General features: G+C 39.7%; 1 protein-coding gene across 6 annotated transcripts in view; it reads left to right on the plus strand.

The window, feature by feature from the left end:
- Positions 1-24,947, plus strand: part of LOC137324669 (KH domain-containing RNA-binding protein QKI) — a 528,184-nt gene that overhangs the window by 253,201 nt on the left and 250,036 nt on the right. For all 6 annotated transcript variants that reach the window (XM_067989237.1, XM_067989239.1, XM_067989236.1 and 3 more), the window contains exon 3: positions 7,824-7,940. In XM_067989237.1, coding sequence (XP_067845338.1) covers positions 7,824-7,940 — 117 coding nt within the window. The remainder of the gene's footprint in view (positions 1-7,823; positions 7,941-24,947) is intronic.

The following is a 24,947-nucleotide window of genomic DNA, read 5'->3' on the forward strand; positions in this document are numbered from 1 at the left end:
GTATTGCAAGATAATGTGATGTATTTCTGGTTCAATCAAATGCATAGCAGTGTCCTAGAATATATGAAAAGCATAATCCACCCCTAGTTTTACTCTTCAGATAATTAAATGATGGCAGTTTGTGGACCATGTCTACACTGATGCTCTTGTATGCTTTGTGGAGAACATGAAACTATAACACGGGATGATAAAACCTGAAGTATTTTGGTAGGAATTGGGGAGATTTTGTTTAAAGGTTGCGTTAGGCATTGGCAAAGTGATTTAAAACAAGTTTCAAACCATCCTGTCCCTATACCTTAGATATCAAAAAAAAATTCTATTGACATTTTTTAAATAACAGTTGTGGCCTTTCGTTAGATTTTAGTTTTGAATGCATGAACAAAATATGGACAAATCCTTAAAATTATATTTCCAACAGGTCTGACATTCAGTCAGCATTGGCCAGTCGTACTCATAATACATCATGGAGGCCATGTGCAGCCCACCACCTCATCACATATGGCAGACATGCTGTTCCACGTGCCTGTGGGATTCCATTCACAGCCTATTGTGCTGTGTGATGTTGACAATGGTGAGAGTCAGTGCTGCCCCCTCTTTTTTTTGCCCTCCAGCAAAGGAATGCTCTTCGGAGGCAGGTTCTCCCATTATCCACAGAGTATGTGAAAAGGCTTCACTACGATAATAGGCGCAGGTTCCATCACTCCACAGTGCACTTTGTTGGAGACTTGTTCAGCAAAGCTCATCAGCAAGACACTGCTTGGGATTATGCCCCTCAACAAAAAGTGAGTAGTATTAGATAGATCATTAAAAAGGATGCTTTTACAGACCATATAATTACGCTTGCCCTTTACACTTTGCACCATTTTTGTTGCATGTTATTGGAAATGATGCCTTAAATTTATATGTGTAGAGTTTCCGTTTTGGGCACAATCGGCAATTGGGTGCAAATTGCGCCGGGTGGGTTACAGTTTGAATATCTGCTAAAATGCATGAACATAATCACAAACGTAAAATCTTCCAGCACAATCCAGCTGCTTTACAGAGTGTAATAGTTTTTTTTCTTTGCAATAAAAAATATTCATTGTTGTATTTAAGAGTGGTAACCTGGTGCAGTTTTATTAATATAGCTGAAAATGGGTTTATCACAAACAATAAGCATTTTTAGTAAGAGTGTCTAGTCCTCCACCTGTGAGAAATCTGTTTTTAAATCACTGAAAATAACTTTTTAAAAATACTATACTGAACCATTTACTAATTTAATTAGTGTACACTAGCCAGTTTCTTAGTAAATTAAATATTTTTTAATATTTGAAAATGTTTAAAACGTGCCTGCTGGTGCCTGTGTGCCTAGGAAAACAAGCTTAATTTGAAGACTCTCACCGAACAGCCACAATCGACAGAAACTCTCCATCCTCATTATTTCGTTCGTGGGGCGAGGCCAGTTTTGTAGGCGGGGCCGCCTTCAGCATGATGATTTTTGAGCCAGCGCAAAAGATTGCGGAAAGTCGAATTATGCTGGACATAATTTACGGCCAGCGCACATCGAAATTCTTCGATCTTTTGCATTGATCTGGCTGGAATGCACTGGAAAAACCAGAGCAATCTAGCAGAAACACTATCCCATAGTGCTCAATGTTATAAATGGGTTCGGAACAGTTCACTTTCCATAAATTCAGGTATTCAAAGGAAAGCTGTTCTAATATGGTGAAAAAAAATGTTTTTCCTGTTCAATGAATTGGAACAGAAAGTTAGTTATACAGACTGGGAATACAATTTAGCACATGTACCGTGCTAGGGAGATTAGTTAGCCAGAGGAACAAGAAATAGCTGTGAATTCTATGCAACCAATTCGTTGCCATGCCTACTGTTCAAAGTGTAAACCTAGTCTCCACTTTTAAAGTGTTTCAAAGACAGTACACTATATGTACAGGTGTGTGATTTTAAAAAGGCTGAAATATTTTGTATTGCATAGCATTGACGAGGGTAAAATAGAACCTGTAAATTTGTATGCATATCCGTGCACACTAATTTACAGGTTATAATAATTTTATTCAGAAAGTTGAAAAAAACTTGTTGGAAAAAATCTTTTTTTAAATAAAAAGGTGGGACTTGGGTCAAATGGCCTGTTTATGTACTGTAACATTCTATGATTCTAGATAGCACACCTAACTTTTAAAAGAATGTTTCTGAATGTGTAACAAGGCAGTGAGAGGGACAGCAAGTGGAAGAAAGGAGGAAGTATAGTGGGAGGGAATAGGGAAAGAGGCAACTGCAAGCATGATCATATAGGTGGGTTTAGAAGATACTTTTGAAAGAAGAGAGAGATGTAGAAAGATGAAGTAATTTAGGGCTTGAATTTTGGAATGATGTGACTGAATAGGGGAGTGGAGAACAAACTGATTAAAAATGGAGAAGCTGGACGAGGACATGGCTACAGGAGGTCGCTCATGTAAGGTGAAATGAGGTTGCGGAGAGATTTAAAGACTCTGACTGGGATCTTGAAGTTGATCAAGATGCACAGGGAGCCGGTAGAGCTTATCAAGGATAGGGTTTATTGGTGTAGACATTTTTGTGGCAGAGGACAGAGACTGCAGAATTCTGGATTAGTTAAAGTTGGTGAAGGGTGGAGGCAGGGAGCCAGTGAGTAAATTGTTGGAGAAATTAAGATGATGAGGGGTTAGATAGATGGAGATTCACACAAAGGGTAGGACATCTCACTGTGAGGGGTGGGGGGAGGAGGTTCAAGAAATTGACCCCAGACGATGGGATAAATGACCTAGAGAGGGAAATGAAACAGTTTGGATCACTGCATGAAGAGAATCAGTAGCCTGTAATGTGGTGGGCATAACCATCGGAGCAGAAAGAAGCTGTGGTCCTTTACAGGAGAGTGAGTTATTTTGCGGGAAAGTAGTAATGAATGCAGCAGGAGATTGGCACAGGCATGGTGCAGTGCATCATGAATGGGGACAGGTGAACGTGAATGTGTATGGCTTTTGCGTGGTATAATTAAACATGAGTGGAGTTTTGCTCGGCTGTGGTGGCCATTTCTGTCAAGTAATATGGAGTGGCACCAAAGAGTGCTTAAACGCATTGGTCATCCTGGTGCTAGTGATAGTGTCACTTGTCGTTTGGTTGCCAAGGAGGTAGAATACATAGGAACTGGGTTAGGCCATTCAGCCCCTTGAGCATGTTCCACCATTCAGTTAGATTGTGGCTGATCTGTACCTCAACTCCATTTACCCGCCTTTGTTCCATGTCCCTTGATACCCTTACCTGGCAAAAATCTATTATTCTTGAAAATTTCAACTGACCCGGCATCCACAGCCTTTTGGGGCAGAGAATTCCAGATTTCTACTACCCTTCGCATGAAAAAATGTTTCCTGATTTCACTCTTAAATGGCGTAGCTCTAATTTTAAGATTATGCTCCCTTGTTCTGGATTCTCCCACCAGATGAAATCATTTCTCTGTATCTACCCTGTTGAAGGTGTTTAAAATTATAAATACCTCGATTCGAATCGCCCTCAAACTTCTAAACTCAAGGGAATACAAGACAAGTTTATGCAACCTGTCCTCATAATTTAACCCTTTAAGCCCTGGTATAATTCTGGTGAATCTAAGCAGTACCTCTTCCAAGGCCAATATATCTTTCCTGAGGTTCGGTGTCCAAAACTGAATGCAGCACTCCAGGTGGGGTCTGACTAAGGCTCTGTACAACTGAAGCATCACTTCCTTACATTTGAATTCCAATCCCCTTGAGGTAAAGTCCAACATTCCATTAGCCTTTTTGAATAATTTTTGTACATGTGCTCTAGCCTTTAGTGGTTTGTGTACCCGGAAAACTAAATCTCTTTGCTCCTCTGCAGTTCCTAGCCTTTCACCATTAAGAAAATATTTGATTTGTCTTGCTCAGATCCAAAGTGGATGACCTCACACTTCCCAAATTGAAATCCATTTGCCATAGTTTTGCCCACTCACTTAATCTGTCTATGTCCTTTTGTAACTTCCTACTCCCATCCACAGAATTTACTGTGCCTCCTAACTTAGTGTCATCTGCAAACTTGGAAGTAGAACTCTCCACTCTTTCATCTGTCATTTATATATGGTGTAAATTTGAGGCCTCAGTACAGATCCCTGAGGAACACCTCTTGTTGTATCCCGCCAATCAGAGTGCATTCCCTTTATCCCTACTCTGTGTCCTACCTCCCAACCAATTACCAACCTATGTCACAAGATTACATCCAATTTCCATGCTCCTTAATTTTTGCTAATAATCTCTTTGGTGGAACCTTATCAAATGCTTTCTGGAAGTTCATGTAGAGAATGTTCATAGACACTCCTCTATCCACCTCCTCAAAAAAAAATGCAACTAGATTACTCAGACGTGACTTGCCCCTCACAATTCTATGCTGACTCTGATCAGCACATACTTGTCCAAGTGCTCAGTCACTCTGTCACTGACGATAGATTTCAGTAACTCCCCCACAATTGATATTAAACTGACAGGTCTGTGGTTACCTAGTTTCTCCCTCCCTCCCTCCCTCCCTTCCTTAAATAATGGAGTGACATTTGCAATTTTGCAATCCAATGCCACAATTCCTCAATCTAGAGAGCTTTGGAAAATTATGACTAACACGTCTGCAATTTCCTCGCTTACTCCTTTTAATACCCAGAGTTGGAAACCAAATTTGTCTATTTTAAGTTTCATTATTTTCTCCATTACCATTTTTTAATTATGTTAAATCAACTAACTTCCTCCCCTTGACTTATTTTTAGGTTCCTTTCTCCTTTTTTTCCTGCTGTGAAAACGGATACAAAGTACTCATTTAACAAGTCTAACAATTCCTTCCTATCCATTATAGTCTTGCCTGCATCTGTCTTTAATGGACCCACATTCCCCTTACCACTCTTTCTCAATATATTTTAAAAATCTTTTGCTGTTTTTTTCTTATACCTTTTTTGCACCTCATATTACTTTCTATCCCTTTGTTGCATTTTACAGCCCTGCCTGTCTGCTGGAGTTATGTGCATGTATTGGCCTTTGGAACTTGACTTTGCAGGGAGATTTCATTTCTCCCCTTCTCTTGACCATGACTTGTGCTGGGTTATATTTCCATGTATGCTGGCTGCTGTCCAGTACTTTATCCAAATGACCATTCTTTACTGTGTGAACCTAAACTGTGAATGTTGGGAGGACGATCACTTGTAGGTATGGGGAGAATCCCAGCCTCGTGATCGTGGCCTCATCTGCCATCACACGCATGCAAGCACGCACACACGCAGCATCTCAATGGATACAGATCAGAAGTTGGAATCTTGGCTGGCTTTGCTCCCTCTCGCCCCCTATCTGAGGGTGACTTATGGAAAGCAGTCTTTGTTGTTATGAGACCCACAAGATAAAAGCATGTTTTCAATGCTTTTGTAGGCCACATGTATAAATCACTTGAGTAGAAATATCCAATCTACAGTACTATGTAATAAAAATAAACCTTTTTTGCTTACAAGTCAATCCTCATGGCATTGCACATGGGGAGCTGAGATTATGTATAGTCTTCAGATGAAGTGGGGCTAAGGGGCAGGGGATAATTGGATCAAGACAGGAATATATAATCCAGTCTCTATTTTAATGTCTTATATTTTGTCCTTATTTATTTAGTACTTTGATTTTTATGTTATCATTTATAGTTAAATAGCAAAACTTGGGTCAATTTGTAAAGCAGAGTAGTAGTTGGTTGGAGCATAGGAGTTTCCCACAGTACAGACTGAGGAGCTGGGAGTTGCAAAACTGAGGAGCTGCAGCACCATCTCTGGTAGGAGGGTATGATTGCAGTGTGTCAAGTTTACATAGGCATTTTCATTTATAAATGTGGACATAAGAATTTTTAATGGAAAAAGTTGACACAAAAGAGTGACACAAATATGACAACAGAAAGTGTGCGTTAGTGCAATATTTTTAATATTACTAAGCAATCTCCTGTGGCGTCATTCTTAGCTGCCTTTGATGTCTTCATGTTAACTTTTATTTCTTTTATCTCCCTTTCCCTCCAGTTTCCCTTTCCCAAACACTTTTTTTTTGTATCTCTCTCTGTCCTCTTCTTGTCTCTGTCTTTTTCTCCTCCTCTTTCCGTGGTGTTAGCTGTGGCTCACTTGGTAGTACTCCCGCCTCTGAGTCAGGGTCAGATCGGATCGTAGGTTCAAGTCTCACTCCAGAGACTTGAGCACATAATCCAGGCTGACACTTCAGTGCAGTACTGAGGGAGCGCTGCACTGGTGAGGTGCCATCTTTCTGATAAGATGTTAAACCGAGGCCCCGTCGGCCCCCTCAGGCAGACGTAAAAGATCCCATGGCATTATTCATAGAAGAGCAGAGGAGTTCTCCCCTGTGTCCTGGCCAACATTTGTCCCTCAACCAGCACTACTTAAAAAAAAAACCCAGATTATATGGTTATTCCTGTTTGTGGGACCTCTGCTGTACACAATCTACACTGCCCCGTTTCCTACCATACAACAGTGACTACACTCCAAAAAGTACTTAATTGGCAGTAAAGTGCCTTGGGATGACCTGAGGTAGTGAAAGGCGCTTTATAAAGTCTTTCTTTTATTTCGGATGGTGGGTGGTGTGATGGTGCAAGAAGCCACCAACAGCAGCAGGATGCATTTGTGATTGGGGTTGCAGGTAAGATGTGGTCCTCACTGGCTCCCTTCTCTTTCTGTCTCCCAATCACTCATGCTTCGCTGTATCCCATTGTGTCCCCTACCTTACCATCTCGCTATTCATTCCTCTTCCTGCTACCCACCACTACTATTCTCCGCTCAACCTCTATCCTCCCCTTCTTCTCACTCTTAACTCTCAAACTGTTCTTTCCTCCACCCTCCCCCCTCCAAACTCCCACTCATAATTTTAGATACTGAGGGGGGAAAATGATGTGGAGATGCCGGTGATGGACTGGGGTGGACAAATGTAAGGAATCTTACAACACCAGGTTATAGTCCAACAATTTTATTTTAAAATCACAAGCTTTCAGAGATTATCTCCTTCGTTAGGTGAGTGAGTGAAAGGTTCTCAAATCGCATATCTTATATAAGGCTGGGACACCATCACACCAATCAAAGGTGTCGTTGGTGTTCAGACAGGTTAGCCACGGAAAACAGTCGGTCCCAGTATGCTGAATACACATTGTGTCAAATTACACAGACAGAGAGAAAGAGACCCAAAAGGCAGAGAGAGAGGAAAATGGCAGATGGAAATAATTTTCGGAAAGCATTTTGAACAATGAGCAATTTGGCCACCAGTTTTTGGAAAATCGGAGTGACGAGTTTACATGAGCAGTACCCGATTTCAGTGTGGGACATAGGAATTTCTAATGGGAAAATGTTGACACAAAGTGTGACAAAAACGTGACAACAGGAAGTCAAGTTATGCAGTCAGGATGTGCATGTAAATGTATGATTTTTAATACATTATAGATTGTTGTGTAACTCTACTCAAGACCAGGTTGAATCAAATTGTGTTTTTATTTCAAATTGGGCTTGCAAAGTTAAGTTATTTCATTTCAGTTCATTCTTGTGTTGTGTAATGTCCTACATATTGATCCCACATAATTCATTTCATACATCCAATCTATTACACAGCTGCAGACCTGAATCATTTCAGAAGTTCTCCCCATTTCCAGAATCCAATGCTCAAGTTGTGATACTTGTGGCAAGTCCTTAATAAAAATAAAAGTGAACTTTTTCATAATTATCAATGAAACACTTCCAAAGCTATCAACTTCTCATGTAAAGGATTTTAGTCATGTATTCTTTTTCTCTTTTAACTTTTTAGTTCAACTTTGTTGGAAGAATTCTTGGACCCAGGGGGCTAACAGCAAAACAGCTGGAAGCAGAGACAGGATGCAAGATTATGGTGCGAGGAAAGGGTTCAATGAGGGACAAGAAGAAGGTGAGTCTGATGTAACTGGATGGCTTTGAAATGGCATTTTCTCTAGTACAAATGTGCAAATGTTAATTCTAGTCTGACATTCCAGTAAAATCTAATCTCAGAAATGTAATTGTTCATATTGGTTCAAGATAGCTTCATGTGGTCACTGGACTTACCCAAAATGGAGTGAATATGTAATCTTTGGTCCTTCCATTAACAGTGGATATGGTTTTCCAGTGGCAACTCCTGTTGCCTGTTGTCATAATGACAGAGCATGCTCAAATAATTCAATGTGTGAGACCTAATGCCATATGTTGTGTTTTAGCACTGCCTTGTTAATTAAGGTTGTGTCCCAGAACAGGCGATCACTTCAGTGTGCTTGCTGTAGTTGGGATGTTTTATCAGTATTCAGTAAATTTCATTTTGGGAAAGAAACCAATAACACAGTTCATCTTGCCCACTAAATGCATGTGTGTCCTGCCACCAGATCAGAGGGGTAGTTGTAATGCACCTGGTGTATTCAGTATCCATTATCTCTATTTTCAAGTCGAGGGTACGGTAATCTGATTAGTTCTTTTTGGATAAGGAATTAGAAAGTGGGAACCAGCTATGCCATCCACTCCACCTCTATTAAAACACTTAACATTATGTTGATTAATTCAAACAGCTGGATGAATATCTAAGAAGGGATTGAGATAGAGATAGACAAGATAAAATACTCTAAGAAGCGCAAGGATTCCTGCGTTGCTGACGTGGAAATATCTGTGGAATGTGACTCATCAAAGTTGAATAATAAATTGTTACCTTGGAGTTTTTGCTCAATTACCTTAGAGGTCAAGGAAAAATTTCAAATCCTTATTGTTGAAGGATCGAATAAGTTGGATAGAGTTAGTGATGGTTGATATTGACCGTGGTGTTGATGAGCCGAATGGTCATTATATTAAGAAACCAAGCAAAAATGCTTTGCAATGTATTATTTACGGAGATGATGTGTACATTCAATGCTGGGAACAATGAAGACTTCTAATTCTTATCATTGCAAAGGTTACATAAATCAGATGATTTCAATAATGTGACTAGGTTTTCCAACAGGTGTTTATATTTAAATGTTGACTGTGGCATCCACTTTGTAATAACTGTGCTACACACAGGAAGTATCAGGACTTTGCTAATGGAATGGAATGAAATGCAAAACAGCATGGGCCAGATGATCAAGATTCTAGTACTTGTCCAATAATGGGTAGGCTTCTGAGTTAGTTCTGATTTCGATATAAATAAGGAAAACATACTTAAATAAAAAAAAGTTAAGCTCTTTGTAGATTGGTTTACATTGCAGAATTTAAAGATTTAAAACAATGTTTCAGTTGAGTTACTTGGTTATTTACTTCAATATTGGTTATCAGCAGAATTATTTTGTAGGATAGTTGGGTTATATTTTTAAAGACTCAAGATTTAGCAGTTCTTCTGAAGGTAGTGCTTTTATTCATTTCACAATTAAAAGTTTTAAAAAGGCTTATCCTAAAACTAAACGGTTTCAAAGTGGTGTTCATCTGATTGTATGTGGGCCAATAAAAGAGATAAGTGAAGTTACTTGACTCTCCTTGCTTATGAGCGACTAAGTTGCAATTGAATTATATTGATTGCCTTTCATCAGATATTTTGTTCACACCTGTAGTTTTGTGAATTTAGTAGTATTTAACGACTTAAGTACAAATTATGCTGTGACTGTTTTCCCACAAAGGGTGATTATGTGTATACTATAGGTAATTAGAGTTAGATAACACAAGGACAGGAAGTTTTAATGCTTAGTTCTTTTTATTGTAACCCTCATTCCAAATTTATTTTTTATTTATTCCATGGGGAGAATCTTTGTGTGTTGTGTAGTGTATCAGCTGGAAGTGACCCCCAACATTTCCCTTTTCCTAATGTACCTTTGAGGTAATGTTTATAGTTTTGAGTGCCATGATATCATACAGTAGTGAGATTGTTCACATTTCACTACAGTATGGTTACACTGATTTATCGCTCAAAACATGTATGAAGCAGTTGCTGTTATAAAAAAGTACACAATGTTGTATTCTTCAAGCAGTTTCAGATTAAATTGGGGTCTGTTCAAGATATTTGAATACCTCTGTGGGTTGTAGTCAAAACAAAACAGATGTGGTGGTGATTGGTGATGCATGGCATTGATCAAAATGCGGTTTTCTGAATTGCAATGAAAGGATATGGTTGAGTAGGAAGCCAAAATGTTACGTTTTTACTTTGATTTCTTTGGGAGATGCACAAAAGAGTTTCCTTAAAAAGTTGTTCTTGTGCTTTGGTGTATATAGAAGCTGGCATAATGATTTTTCATGACCTATATCCCCGTATCAGCAAATGCTACAAGTTTATAATTAATGTTCGTTGATCTCCTGTGGCGTTGCACATGGGTAGTCGAGACTAAATGTAGTCTTCAGGTGAAGTGGAGTTGCAGGTGGAGCATGATTGGACCATAATTCAGTCCCCATTTTGAATTCCGTCCTTATTTTTAAATTCTACTTCAGTTTTACATGATTATAGTTAAATAGTAAAATTTACAACATTTTTGGAAGCAGAGAGTTGGTTGGAGCACCGGAGTTTCTCTGCAGTACAGGCGAAAGAGCTGGGCGATGTAAAACTGAGGTGCTACAGCGCCACCATGGGCAGGAAAGTGTATTTAGAGTGTGGCATGTTTACAGAGGCACTTTCCATTATAAATGTGGACATAGAATTTATAATAGAAAAGTTGACATAGGATGTGTGTGCAGTTGTAAGATTTTTAATATAAATTGTGGCAAATCATGTCATTGAGATAGTACTGATTGATGTCGTTGGGACAATCTAAATGTGACCTTTTTAGCAAATAGAAATTATTTTTAACCTTTCAACAGATTTATAACTTAACACTTTTTTAAATAAAAGCTTCTGTTTTCAGTAAAAATTGTGAATTCAATTTGAACCTTTCATGGTGTATTTTCTGTTCTGAACAATTTCTACATCTCGAGTTTAAATGGTGCTAATTTGTCATTTTTAGTTCAATTAGCAGTGCATGATGTAAATTTGAAGAGACTGCCAGCACCAAATGGAAGTGTTGTAAGTAATGTGAGCTTATGATTGTGCTTCACAAAGGGAAGCCAGCTGATCGTGAGCTGCTGTCGTTCAGAGCAAGCAAGATTTTTTTTTCACTCGAGGCTAGATAAATTAAATAAATGAAAATCTTATTTCCTTGCAGATGTTTTAAACATGTGGAAGCCAGACGTGTTCTAATCACACAAGCTCAGTTGTTGATGTGCAGTGTGGACAGTGACATATTGTCCTTCAGCCTCTTGTTTCTAAAAGAAAGCAAAGAAAGGACTTGCATTTATATAGCGTTTTGCACAACCTCAGTGCGTCTCAACAAAGTACTTTTGAAGTATTGTGACTGTTGCAATGTAGGCAACCAATTTGAGCATAGCAAGCTCCCACAAACAGCAGTGAAATAAATGACCAGATCATCTGCTTTAGGTATTGGTTGGGGGATAATGTTGGCCAGGACACTGGGAAAACTCCCCTGCTCTTCTTCAAATAATGCCATGGGATCTTTTACATCTACCTGAGGGGGTAAATGTGGCCTCAGTTTAACCTCCAAAAGTGCAGTACTCCCTTGGTACCACACTGAAGTGTCAGGTTAGATTAGATTATTTGCTCAAGTCTCTAGAGTGGGACTTGAACCAACAACCTTCTGACTCAGAGGCTAGAGTGCTACTCTCTGAGCCAAGGCTGACATTACTCTTGTACCCACGGTATTTCAGATTGAGTATTAATACCAGGTGATAAATAAATCTTTGCATCTGCTGCTGAGGGAGAGGAAGAGAGAACGGGCAGATAGAGGTAACATCAGTTTGTATGTACTAACTATATAATTACTCTACAAACCAAAGTCTCAAGCTACATTGCTTACAAAGCAGCAAATTGCTCCTAATTTAATTCTAGGTGCAAAATTCAGTATTTACCATGCAACTTAAAGAAAAGACCATCAGGGCCATCAACCCTGCCCCATCCAATCGATGTGCAAAGTTGCACCAGAGTTCACCCATCTCTTAAGCATACTATCTCCTGGGGGAGGCAAAAAACCTGTGGTGAATTAAGATAAAATTTTGGAAAATTTCTCTCCAAATCTCTGGCAATCAAGCAAACTCCAGGAAACCATGGTTGCCTAGGAATTGCAGTCACAATTAACTAGCAACATATCCCCCATAACTGGAAATGTCCTCTTCTCTCAAACTTGATAAGTTCCCTTTTCAAGAACTGTCACAGCTCCATACTCACTGCATGTCTCTGCAGTTTGTTCCAAAGGATGGTGACTCTTTATGAAAAGAAATACTTTCTGGCATCTAACCTAACTTTTTCTGCCGAAGGATTTTATAAGCATGATCTCTAGTGCTAACATCCAAACCATTTCAAATCGCCTATCTAAACAGACTGTATCCAAACACCATCATTTTGAAAACATCAATCCTATACCCTCTAACCCTGCATTTCTCCAAAGTAAAGACTAACTCTTGGACGCCAATCCTTATCATAAGAGCTGTAAAGTTTGGTATCGCCCTGGTCACCTTCCAATGCAACCTCTCCAGAATCTCACTATCCTTCACCATGTGTGGCAACCAAAACTGGACACTGTACTCCCAAGTACAGGTGCCCCAGATCCTAATAATACAATTTCTTATTGCCACTTTTTTTTTTACAATTGATCAGCTGCTACCCTCAGGTCTCTTTATTCAACCACTTTCTTTAAAAGGTACTCCTGCATAGTGTAAACATGCCTGGACTTTCCGAACCCCAAGTGGATGGCACTTGTCAAGTCCACATTAAATGACATCTGCCACACACTGGCCCAGTCACCCTATCTATCTAAATCATCGTTTAACCTCTGGATTTTGTTCTGAATTACTAACCCCTGCCTGTATGTATTTTTATCATTGATGAATTTATGAATGGTACTGTTTAAGATAGGAAGTTTTGTTGAATTCTTAAGTTATAAAACTACTTTCCAGAATATTAATTTTACACTTTTATAACAGTAATTTATAGCTAAAAATCTGTGTGCTTCGGGTTTTTTCATTTTATTCAGGTCTTCTCCAAACATCAAATGTTGACCTCTGATGCAAAATACTGCCCTGAAGTGCCTTATTTTAGTGCCTACGAGGAAAAGTAGCATTGGACAAGCAAAATAAAACATTCCATCATGCAAATCGTGTAAAGTTCCTCTGATGCCCACCATAATCTGCTACTGTGGTCAACTTCAGATAAACGCAAGCATAGAATTCCAGTAAATCAGATGACTTCCTATTCACCCCACTGTGTAGAATTCTCAAACCCAGCAGAATATGCGAGTAATTCTGATCCAATCACATAACACTCCCCAATTCTTCTCCCGTTCCAAAGCCCAGCATGTTACGTGTGGGTAACCCGTTACCAGATTTCGCCTGTAAAATGCAGATTGCTTTAGAAGTCACTTTTGTGTAAAGTTTTTAAGTGTTCTGTTTTTGTTTAGACTATTGCTGCATGAATAATGGGTCATTGTTTAAGGTGTTGCAGATTGGCTATTTTTATCTGTAGTGTATAGAATTCCTGATGCAACCATACAATTAGTTTGCCAAAAAATTGTGTGTCTTTATTATGAATCAACTGCATTCTCTTTTGATTTCTCAGCATTTGGTCTCAGTAGTGGAGTTTTGTAATGTTATTTGTTAATCTGCTTTCTTCGTGAAGTGTGGTTTGTACAACAGAACGCAAACCATGGAAAGAGTTCAAGGTTATGCTTTGTGGTGGGTGATGTCATCAGGATACCAGTTATATTGCTGCTTTGGAATTTCAACAGCCTCCATTATTCTATATTGCTTTCATGTAGGGCTACCATGACAACCAATTTTTCACATAAAAGACAAGCATATGCTGGCTAAAAAGTTTCTGGTATGAGTGCTGCATTCTTGGTAGCATTGTATGTTAGAGCATCAACAGATAATGTTCAAATTACCATAACACAAATACATGCTGTTGTGTAATGTTGACATGCCAGACACGTACATTTGAAGTGACTGGTTTTGTAGCAGGCTTGTGTAAACTGGTCCTTTCAGGCTGCTCTGTGCTTGCAGTGTGCTGTTTGAGAATTGAGAGTTTGAAACAATTGAAGTCGGGGCTTGAAAACAATATATTTATCTTATCGAGGAATTTAGAAACATAACCATCCTGGAAAAGAATGGAGTAATACTCTTGTAACTAGCTTTATTATAGGCGGCATTTAGGGGAAAATACTTAAAGGAGAACAGCATTGTTTTGGAACATAGGAGCAGAAGGTTCCCGTTCAGCCCTTCAAGCCTGCTCCGCCATTCAGTTAGATCATGGCTGATCTGTACCTCAACTCCATTCACCTGCCTTAGCTCCGTATCCCTTGATACCTTTACCTAACAAAAATCTGTTGATTTTTGGAGTTTGAATATATATACAATTAATTTTTCCTGCTCAAGAAATTCCAAATTTTCAGTTAAAGCAGCTGGATGGAGGCCAGCCACGTCTGGTTTTCCAGTGAGAAAGAGCTGCATTGAGATCTCTCTGCAGTGTGTCTGTCATCCAGGATCTCACATTGAACAGGCATCGGCATCCATGCCAGTCCTGACCCTCCAGTACAATTAAAAGTGCTATAACTTTACAGGTCAGTCAGCATCTATAAAGAGGAAAGACAGGCTATAATGTTTTGGGTAAGTACCCTTCATCTGACTTGGTAGAAACGTAGCAGTTTCTCGTTTACGGAGTTTTTTGAGGCATCTTTGAGCTTTGACACAACTGGCAGTAGAAACATTGGTCTGTTGTCCCTACGGCCTGACTGATTCCCCTATTGTGGATAGGTGTGATGTTTTCTGGTGTTGACATAGGACATTGTTTGACGCAACGTGTTGAAATACATGAACCAGGGAAGCAGTGGCTAGTTCTGAAGACATTAGACTGGATTTTTCAATCCCTGTCGCCTGCTGTAATAGCGTAAATTGAACGGCTGGAAGCAGGAAATAGGAGGGAATTTTGTTCAGCTGAAACTCCACACACTTGTGTGCCTGAGCCATTTTCAGTTTCACTTTTTGGCAGCCACGTGCTTGCCTATATATGGGCAATTAAACGGAAATGAGGCAGTAATGATGTGCATACATCATAAGTCCAATTTTCTTTGATTTCTGCCTCATTTGCACCAGTCACGTTCTTGTCTGTATAAAACATATCACATTTTGGGATCTTTTGAACATTTTCCACAAAGGATTTGGAAAACAAGTCAGCTTTAAATCAAAAGCAAAATACTGCAGATATCGCAAATCTGAAATAAAAACAGAAAATGCTGGAAACACTCAGCAAGTCAGGCAGTACCTTTGGAGAGAGAAACTGAGTTAAGCTTTCAGGTCGCTTTAAATGTTGCGTTTTGAAGCATAGTGTATTCATGCAAGTTTAAAAAGAGGGGTCAGAGATGATTGGTAGTTAAGATGCTAATGTGCTAGCCACCTGCCAGTATCGCCATACCAGAATATGCAAGCAGAGATGCTCCTACCTCCAGTTGCCCCTGGAGCACTTCCTGCAGAGGCAACACTTGACTAAAGAAGTCATCAGAGTTGTGCCATGTGCTGCAACCCAACCTATAGCCCATCAAACCACAGGCGTCGCAGGCTGCTTGTCCTAGCTGACCTAAAGTCTTATGCTACAGGGTCATTCCAGGCTGCCACCAGAGATGTCACTAACACTTGGCCAATCGACTGTGCACAGATACATTACGCAAGCCATAGGTGCATTGTTTGTTGGAGCAAGCAATTTTATTCACTTTCCCATGAGCAATGAATGGCAGCATGACGGGGCGCTGCAATTTTCCTGAGTGGTAGGATTTCCGGAGATCCAAGATTACACCTGTGTAACCATACACGCTGCCTTAATGAATGCTATCAGCAACGTCAACAGAAAAAGATTCCACGCTCTCAAGGTGCAGCTCATTTGTCCCTTTGTGCTTACCTGTTCGCTAAACTTCCGTTCATGCTATCTAATGAAAGCAACTTTCACACTTTTCTGAAAAACCAAGTCTGTATGCACAGCAACTTTACTGACACCATAATTTTGTCAGCCTGTACTGAGATGTGTGTGTCTGCCTCCCTCGTGCTTCTTGCCACCATGCTTTTCCTTGGTGCCAGTATGAGAACTATGGACCCTTAATCCTATCCAAGTGTCAGGAGTGTGTAAGGTAGCAGGCAGGCTGCTGTGTGTCAATGTGCACCTCTTGGTGGGCCTCATCTCACAGCAGCTACATCAGAGATGGATCTGCTGTAGATATTGTGCTGTTGCATGGGCAACCTGGCCCTGCCTCCTTTCTGCCATATGTGCAGGCACTGGAGGAGGCTGACAGAAGTGTACACCTATGCTGCTGTCCTGGAAGACCTGCAATAATCTCAGTGCATTCCTGCCATGTCCCACAGGTATTACACACTGTCTCTGCATGGACACTGATCTGTGCGAAAGTAGCCCTAATGGTACCAGTGAGATCAGCGAAGCCGTCTCAGGTTGTCTGTAACCATTTGTCATACCTGTCGAGGCTGAAGAGACAGCCCTCCAGTCTGACTATTCAGGCCTGTATAGCACCAGTCTAGACTTGCAAAGACGGAGCATGGACCGACTGCTCATAGAGTTTCAATTCTGGGGACCTCTGCTGCAGATGTCTCTGTAGCTATCACGTGCAGTACTATTAAATTGCCCTCCAATGTCTTCTGCTTGCTGCTAGTGGACTCCTCCTCCCGAACTGTCATCTGCAGCATGCAATCTGATACATTTTCCATTGCCTGCACCAACTCTTGATGCTCAGCCAACATTGTTCTTTTAAATGCAGCACCTGTGAGCTGCAAATTTCCAGGTTCTTCCTCTGAGAGGCAATGTTCCTGTCCCTCGGGCTAGCAGTCTTCCTCCTCGTGCCACCACCAGCTTGCCAGCCAATCATCATAATATTTGAAGTTATCAATCTAGAGAATAATGCTCTTATGAGTAAAATAATCACATTCTACTCCATGAAAAATAGACTTAGTAGATATTTAATTCCAAATTTTGTCTTGAATTGTCAACTTATGCTTAGAATAAATTAGAACTTTGCCTCCAGCTGTGCCATAGACTTGATGTTGAAGATGATTGTCATGAGGGGTTGTGTGTTCCTTCACTGTCTGTATCATGAATGTATTTAGATAGGTGGGAGTTCCAGAGGTTGGAACACCAGATTTAGATGATACCATAGCCTGAGGGCCTTGAACCCTTCTTAGTGTAAAATGACTTTAGAATCCACGAGCATAATAGATATAATTGCCCACCTGAGGCCACATTGAACTGAACAAGGGGTTTGGAATACCTCCTTTCACTACATTACAACTTGTGAGGCAGGAATCTGAAAATCTGTCACAAAGTTTTAGGACAATCTCTAAGCACTTTGCTTCTCCCCTATACCAGTGGCATTCCTGAATGATTCTCTTTGGTACATCAGGCTGGCAGACGTACTGATTTTTTGGAGGCCAGACAGAAAGATTCCATTACCTGTGTATAGAATACCCACATATTTAGATCAGGACAGAAGAGAGAATGTTTGCTCCACATATTTATGGACTGATGAGTTGGTAATGACTTACGGCCTCTTGTAGGTTAATCTTACTACAGTATTTGCTCTGCAACAGGAGCAAGCCGAATTTAAATATAAGCAAGTTTCTCCTGTATTAATGTTTTAAGAGACTGTGCGATTAAATTCTACCAGTAATAGCTTAGCTAAATTAATTGGTTAACACCTGACCATATTTTAAATTACTTTTGATTTTGTTTGTATAGGAAACTTGTAGGGATAATGGAGATGAGGGGTATTTGGTATAACATTTAATTGTCTTCGGTTTTTAAATAAAACTTCTTGGTTTGTTGCTCTTAAAGTGAGGAGTCACCTACTGGATTCACTTACTCAATTGGAAACTAAATCTAGTCTAGGTCACAAGCCTGCATTCAGGTTAGCCCATGACAGCTTATTGCTTTTTATAACTGCAGTTTGCAGCCTTCATTCAATGTCTTGGGTTAGATTTCAGAAAATGTTGACCTTGTTATGAGGGACAGTAAATTGCATTACAAATCTATGTGGAGCTACTTTACTTGGTTATTTTAATTAATTCCATGCACATGATGGCTATTAATAAAAAAGCACATGGGCTGACTGCCAAGTTACTTCAAATATAGTCGCACCAGAGTGGCTGATGAGGAATCCTCTTTACTGTGGCATGTTGATACTGTATGCGGTGCTCTCTAATTCAGTTAAGCATTGTAATGCATGAAGCCAGTCTTGTAATTCCATTGGGCACTCCAATACATGGGCCAGACTCCGATTCTGCCAAGTATTGTAAAAGATGAGCAATTGTCATTTTGTTGTGCAGATAGACTGCTCTGTTTGTTCCATTGAACATAGTGGATAAGCTAGAACGGTTACCTTTGGGTACTGAATTGCTTTGTGGCTCCAAGAATAAATTTGTAGTACTTCGTTATATTGCGGTATGTAATTTGTAGCTCAGATTTTACAAAAATGTCACATGTAGGTAGAATTTCACATGATGGACAACTTGGATTTACCTTATGACTTCTGAAAGCTGGAATATTTTTCTAAATAAACATATTTTTAAATTCTAGTCAAGTTTGAAGTGTTTCATTCAGCCTTGCCTGTGGTAACTTTTTTTGGCATGAGCATTGAGGGGCAATTATATCTATTATGCTCGTGGATTCTAAAGTCATTTTACACTAAGAAGGGTTCAAGGCCCTCAGGCTATGGTATCATCTAAATCTGGTGTTCCAACCTCTGGAACTCCCACCTATCTAAATACATTCATGATACAGACAGTGAAGGAACACACAACCCCTCATGACAATCATCTTCAACATCAAGTCTATGGCACAGCTGGAGGCAAAGTTCTAATAAATTTCTACAATGTGTCATTGAGGCACCAGCAGAAATGTTGCAATTAGTCTCAGAATCCCAGATCTAGGAAGGAGGAAAATATTGGGTAATTTAAAGTTAACAATCTCACTCAAATGACCATGTAGATATATAGCATCTGGAGTGGAAAATTGAAATGTCTCATTGGTGTAGTTGTTAGGTTGGTATGCTCTAATTGCTAACTAGGGACTGTTGCTGGAAGTTGATATATGTGGTTGGGCTCAGTGATGATGCCTCAATTGTTGAATAGTTTATGTCCAGGATGAAATATGAAGAATTATCATAGGTTAAATGCCTATCTGAGGGCCACAATTGTGGAATGTACTTTACGAGCTGTTCCCACTTTCAAGAAAGCAGAGGTGAGGGGGAAAATTGGAAGGAGGAAGAGAAGCCTAATTTTATTCTTGCATGAGCTAATATTGGAATGATGGAGCTGATTGAGACAGTGAGTAGAGTTCATACAAAGTAGAAGGTGTAGGTTCAATCTCTGGGTGTGTGCTTTGTTAGCTGTTAGCTAAGGTGGTAGTAAGGGCACTAAAGTAGGCCTCGTGCCTTTTGGTTAGGGAGGGGGAAATGGGTCAGAGTTGTTGTTGCTGATTGCTATCCAGTGACTTCTGCGGGATGTGTATGTGTAGACTTTGAGTACAGGATATGGTGCCCCTACAGTCAGATAGCTTGCCGACATTGGCTGTTGAAGCTCACATATTGTGAATAAATAGCTTGTGCAATCATATCCCAAAAAAAGACAATGCCTTCATGAAAAGGAGAGATGAAAAAAATTGGCATAAAAAGTAGAAGAAACATTAGGGGAGGAATCCCTTTCTTCTTCCCATTCCCAGTTATATCCAGGGAACACATTAACGGTGACTGAGAATGCAGGCAAGCATTTATTGCCTAGGGCTTCATTAGTGCCACTGTGCTTGCCCCAGGTGGTGTGCGAGAGAGTCATGGTGATGGCTCTTCTGCTAGTTTTCCTTCTGGGGAAACGCTTGGTCTTGGTGTCTTCATTCAGTAATGTGAAGATTGAGATCACAGTGCTGTGGGAGAAATGATGCGTGGTCCCATATTTCAAGCACTCAGTGGCAAAGACTGTTGATGTTCCAAGTTGCTGTACTGCCTGCAACTTTTTGTTTTAATTAAAAAGATATAATTTCAAAGGACATATTGGTATGAGGAAATATTTTGAAAGTAAGTGCTGCAGTTCTGTGTGGTAGCTTTTAAATGTTTTCTTACATTTATGTTGCTAATGGCATAGTTTCAAGGCAGATATTCAAATAGAACTTTAATAAATGTAGCTACTTTATTTGAGTCAGTGAAGCGAATTTAAATAAGAGCTGATAGCAAAAATTGCGCACACACCTCCAATATGAGTATGTAATAGTACCATTAGAGGCAGAGGGGGGAATATTGATCAGCTCTTGTTGATCAACACTGGATACAGGCAGCACAACTTTTTTGAAAATTAAGCTAACCTTTTTTAATTTTTCTAGGGGCATGGTTGTCATGAAGTGTTTGTCCCTCTTTTATTTGCGAGCTTATGATGTGACAGAATGCTGAAAAGGAACGTTTTGTAACTTGGCGCTTGACATTGACACAAACAGTTCATGGTTCTTTGGAAACGGATAAGGTTTGTCAACCAGATGTTCATGAAGTTGGTGTCTCTTAAAAACACAGTTTATTTTAATTACATTCGTCTAAGGTATAAAGTAGACGAGCAAGCTCTCATTATAATTGGTATGGTGTCTAATATTTAAAAAATGTTTTTGTTTCTCTGTTGTACATGGTGGCAACAACAGTTAGATGTTGTGCTTTAGGGTTGTGAAGTAGTGTTTTGATGCAGAACAATAGATTGGATCGTCCGCTTGACACTGCATTATGACCTGCTTTCATTATCTCTGCTGGGCCTTGCAATAATACAGTCTGAAAAGTCCATTAATGCAAGATATGAAATAGGCTGAGGATGAAAGCTGCTGTCTTGGTTACAGAACACAGCACAGAGCTTTTCAGGGTGAGTTGAGATGAAATGTTGCTGAGTCGCAGACTGATTTGAAACTGATTAATGGGGAAAGAAAGATGCAGTCCTGACATTTACGTGTAGTTGATGCATGAGCCAGAAGCAACAAGAGTCACCCAGGGAGGAATGCTGAACTTATAAAATAAACTTTTATTGTAGTTCTGTCAAGTTGATTCCTGTATTTCTTCAATTAGACCTGAAAGCTTGCTCAGGCTGAAAATTTGACCATCAGATAGGTTTGCTTTATTCTCTTGCATTGTACCAGTGGAACCGCAAGGAAGGAGAGTTGAAATATTAGGCTGATAAGGGAACTTACACAGTTAATGTTTTGTTCGGGATTGTACTTTAACAGGACTCTTGAGGCCACAGCAGAGACAATTATACAAAACACACTTCACTAAAATTAGGATTGGCCTTTTCAACCCAGACTGTGTAGTTTTTATCCTTTTGGACACCTATCTTAATGGTATGGTAAGATTTTATTTCACTCTATTTTTGTACTGGGAGAGGTGTTGATGCTGAGAAGTAGAACATTTATTTCACTTGCTTAAGCTACTCCCAAGTCCATTTAGTCTAAAAGCTCTCTATGCTCCTAGTTTTAATCCCAACCTCAAGAACCCCTGCTACTGTACCAATGTGACATTTAAATTCTATGTAGCCCTTCTGAATGAGCTTGTTAACTTAGTGGTGATTTAGTTGTGAATTAGTATCAGCTTTGTACTGGAGAATACCCACTGGGAAATGGACTGAAACTGCCCAACTCATTTTACGTGGGACCCTTGTAGGGAAGTATTTACATAGAATGTACAGTACAGAAACAGGCCATTCAGCCCAACAGGTCCTTGCCGGTGTTTATGCTCCACATGAGCCTCTTCCCTCCCAATTTGATCTAACCCTATCAGCATATCCTTTTTTATTCCTTTCTACCTCGTGTGTTTATCTAGCTTCCCCTTAAATACATCATTGATGATCGCCTCAACTACTCCTTGTGGTAGCGAGCTCCACATTCTTACCACTCTCTAGGTAAAGAAGTTTCTCCTGAATTCCCTATTGGATTTATTAGTGACTATATTTATGGCCCCTAGTTCTGGTCTCTCCTGCAAGTGGAAACATCTTCTCTATGTCTACCCTATAAAACCCTTTCAGGTCACCCATCACTCCCACTTTTCCAGAGAAAAGAGCTCCAGCCTGCTTAATCTTTCCTGATAGGTATAACCTGTCAGTTCTGGTATCATCCTAGTTTTTTGCATCTTCTCTAGTGCCTCTATATCCTTTTTATAATTGACCAGAACTGTCCACAGTACTCCCAAGTGTGGTCTAACCGAGGTTCTATACAAATTTAACATAACTTCTCTGATTTTTAATTCTATCCCTCTAGAAATGAACCCCAGTGCTTGGTTCGCATTTTTATGGCCTTATTAACCTGTGTCACTACTTTAATGATTTGTGCATCTCCACCCCCCCCAGATTCCTCTACTCCGTTACCCCATTTGGACTTACTTTCCAAGCAGTATGTGGCCCCTTTATTCTTCCTACCAAAATGTAATACCTCTCACTTATCGCTATTGATATTAATTTGCCAATTACACGCCCATTCTGCAAGTTTATTAATGTCTTCCTGTATTTTGTCACAGTCCTCCTTGGTATTAACTATACCCCCCAATTTGGTGTCGTCCTCAAATATTGAAATTGTACTTCCGATTCCTGGGTCCAAAATGTTTATGTAAATGATGAACAACAGCACCCATCCTTTGTGTAACACCACTTCCCACCTTTTGCCAGCCTGAGTAACTACCTTTAACCCCAACTCTCTGTTTTCAGTTTTGCAGCTAGCTTGCTATCCATTCTGCTACTTGTCCCCTGACTCCACATGCTCTGACCTTGGTCATGAGTCTACTAAGCAGTACCTTATCAAAGGCCTTTTGAAAATCCAAATATATTAGATATATTGCATACCCTTGTTTACCCTTTGTCGCTTCAAAGAATTCATTAAGGTTGGTTAAGCATGACCTTCCCTTTTGAAGTCTGTGCTGACTATTTTTTATTATATTTTTGTTTTCTAGATGTTTTTCTGTTACATCTTTGAGTAAGGATTCCATTATCTTTCCTACCACCGACGTTATTAGTTGGTTTATAGTTCACTGCACTGGTTCTATCTCCCTTTTTAAATATAGGAATCACATTAGTTGTCCACCAGTCCTCTGGCACTGTTCCCTTTTCTAATGAATTTTTATATATATGTAATAGTGCCTCTGCTATCTCTTCTCTAACTTCTTTTAATATGCGCAGATGCAATCCATCCGGACCAGGGGTTTTATCCTCTCTAAGTTTGATTAGTTAATCAATTATCTCCCCCCTTTCTATCTTAAATGTCTTTATATCTTTTTTGATCTCGTCTTCTAATGGGAAATAAATGCTAATGACCAGTGCACATCGTGCTACCCTTGACTTTTCTTTCAATTTTCAGTAACGTGAGGAACTTCGTGTTAGGAAGTGGTACATTTGCCAATAAAGGCACCAAGTAGCAGCACCAAGAATGTCCAAATGGAATACATGAAATGCAAAATAAAATTCTTTTTGTTCTGTTCCAGCAATATGTTTTGAAGAGTAGCCAATGCTACACCAATGTAAATTTTCCCGTTTCCCATGCTGCCCATGTTTTTGGCTATGCTGAGTGAAATTGCCAGTTGATGAACATTTTTGTGCTGTGAAGCTGTACCCTGCATGCGTCCGTTGGGAATTGCATTGACTCTGGCCAAACTGATTTTCCAGTTGACCTTGGGAGCTGGGAGGGAGACAGACAGTTCAAACTATAAATTTGAAGCATGGACTCAGAAATGAAAAGGGCAGTTTTCTAATTCATTTTGTCACCTGTGTATTCCCTCTTCCCAACGTTCTAGTCAACATTTAAAAAAAAAAATCATTCTTCAGAAGAACTTTTTGTGTAAGGTAATTGTTAAAAGGAATGGCATGTTACAAGCCCTGATACTGTAACTACCAACAGTGCAAAATCAGTGAACTTACAACTAAGTTATTAAAACATTTTATTTTATGATTTAAGTGGTTGGCGTCGCCTTTGGATCTCTGCCAAGCCTGTTGTCTTGGGGGCAGTCTAGCTGCACATTTGTGCCAATCTGCAGCCAGACTTTTTTCTCTGCAGCATTTCAAAGATTAAAAGGCTTTATTACTGTGCTGTTCTTGTATCTGACCCGGAACAGCTCTGAGGCTGTGGTACCGGCAGGATCAAGGCATGTCATTTTGCTAAGTGATTTGTAAATAAAAATAATAACTTGACAAAAACTTCCAAAAAGGATACAGTTTACATTTTTTTTTAAAGAGACCTTTCTTTTTGGAGGCAGGGAAAGGCAAAAAACCCTCATCTATTTCAATACATGAAGACTTTGACACATTTATTTTATGACTGGCTGTCAAGTAGATTTTGACTACTCAAATGGTTGGTTTTCCATTTATTATAACTGTCAGAATCTGTTTGCAACAACCTAAATACATTGATTTCAGTTTACCAAATTTCTTTCCATGCCTAACCAGCATGTTACCATATGTTAAACGTCAGGGGTCAAAGACATAAGTTGCAGCTGAACTGTGCCACTTCATCTTAAAACGAGACCACATGTCAACATTCATGACCATGGTTACAGTCCTCGAGCCTTTTGGAAGGATACTTCAGGACTGTATCACAGCCCATGCTGGAGTAGAGTTGAAAGGGTTAAAAAGGACTTGACTATTTGTGTAGTGAACAGGTGACTATATTTGTAAGTATCAATGAATAGGTGTTTACAAGTGAAAGCTGTAGGTGTTCCATGCCCTCAGGTATGGAGTCATGCTGTTTTCTTTGTAAAACTGCTTCCTAAAAATGCAACATCAAATCGCCAGTGCCATACTGAACAGGTAAAATTGGATGCAAACAAGACCACCCAAAAGGTGGTGTGACATGTATGAAGTTTTGTTACAGCTGCGTCTCCAAGCTGTC

Source organism: Heptranchias perlo, chromosome 8 (genome assembly GCF_035084215.1).
Source record: "Heptranchias perlo isolate sHepPer1 chromosome 8, sHepPer1.hap1, whole genome shotgun sequence".
Taxonomy (NCBI): domain Eukaryota; kingdom Metazoa; phylum Chordata; class Chondrichthyes; order Hexanchiformes; family Hexanchidae; genus Heptranchias; species Heptranchias perlo.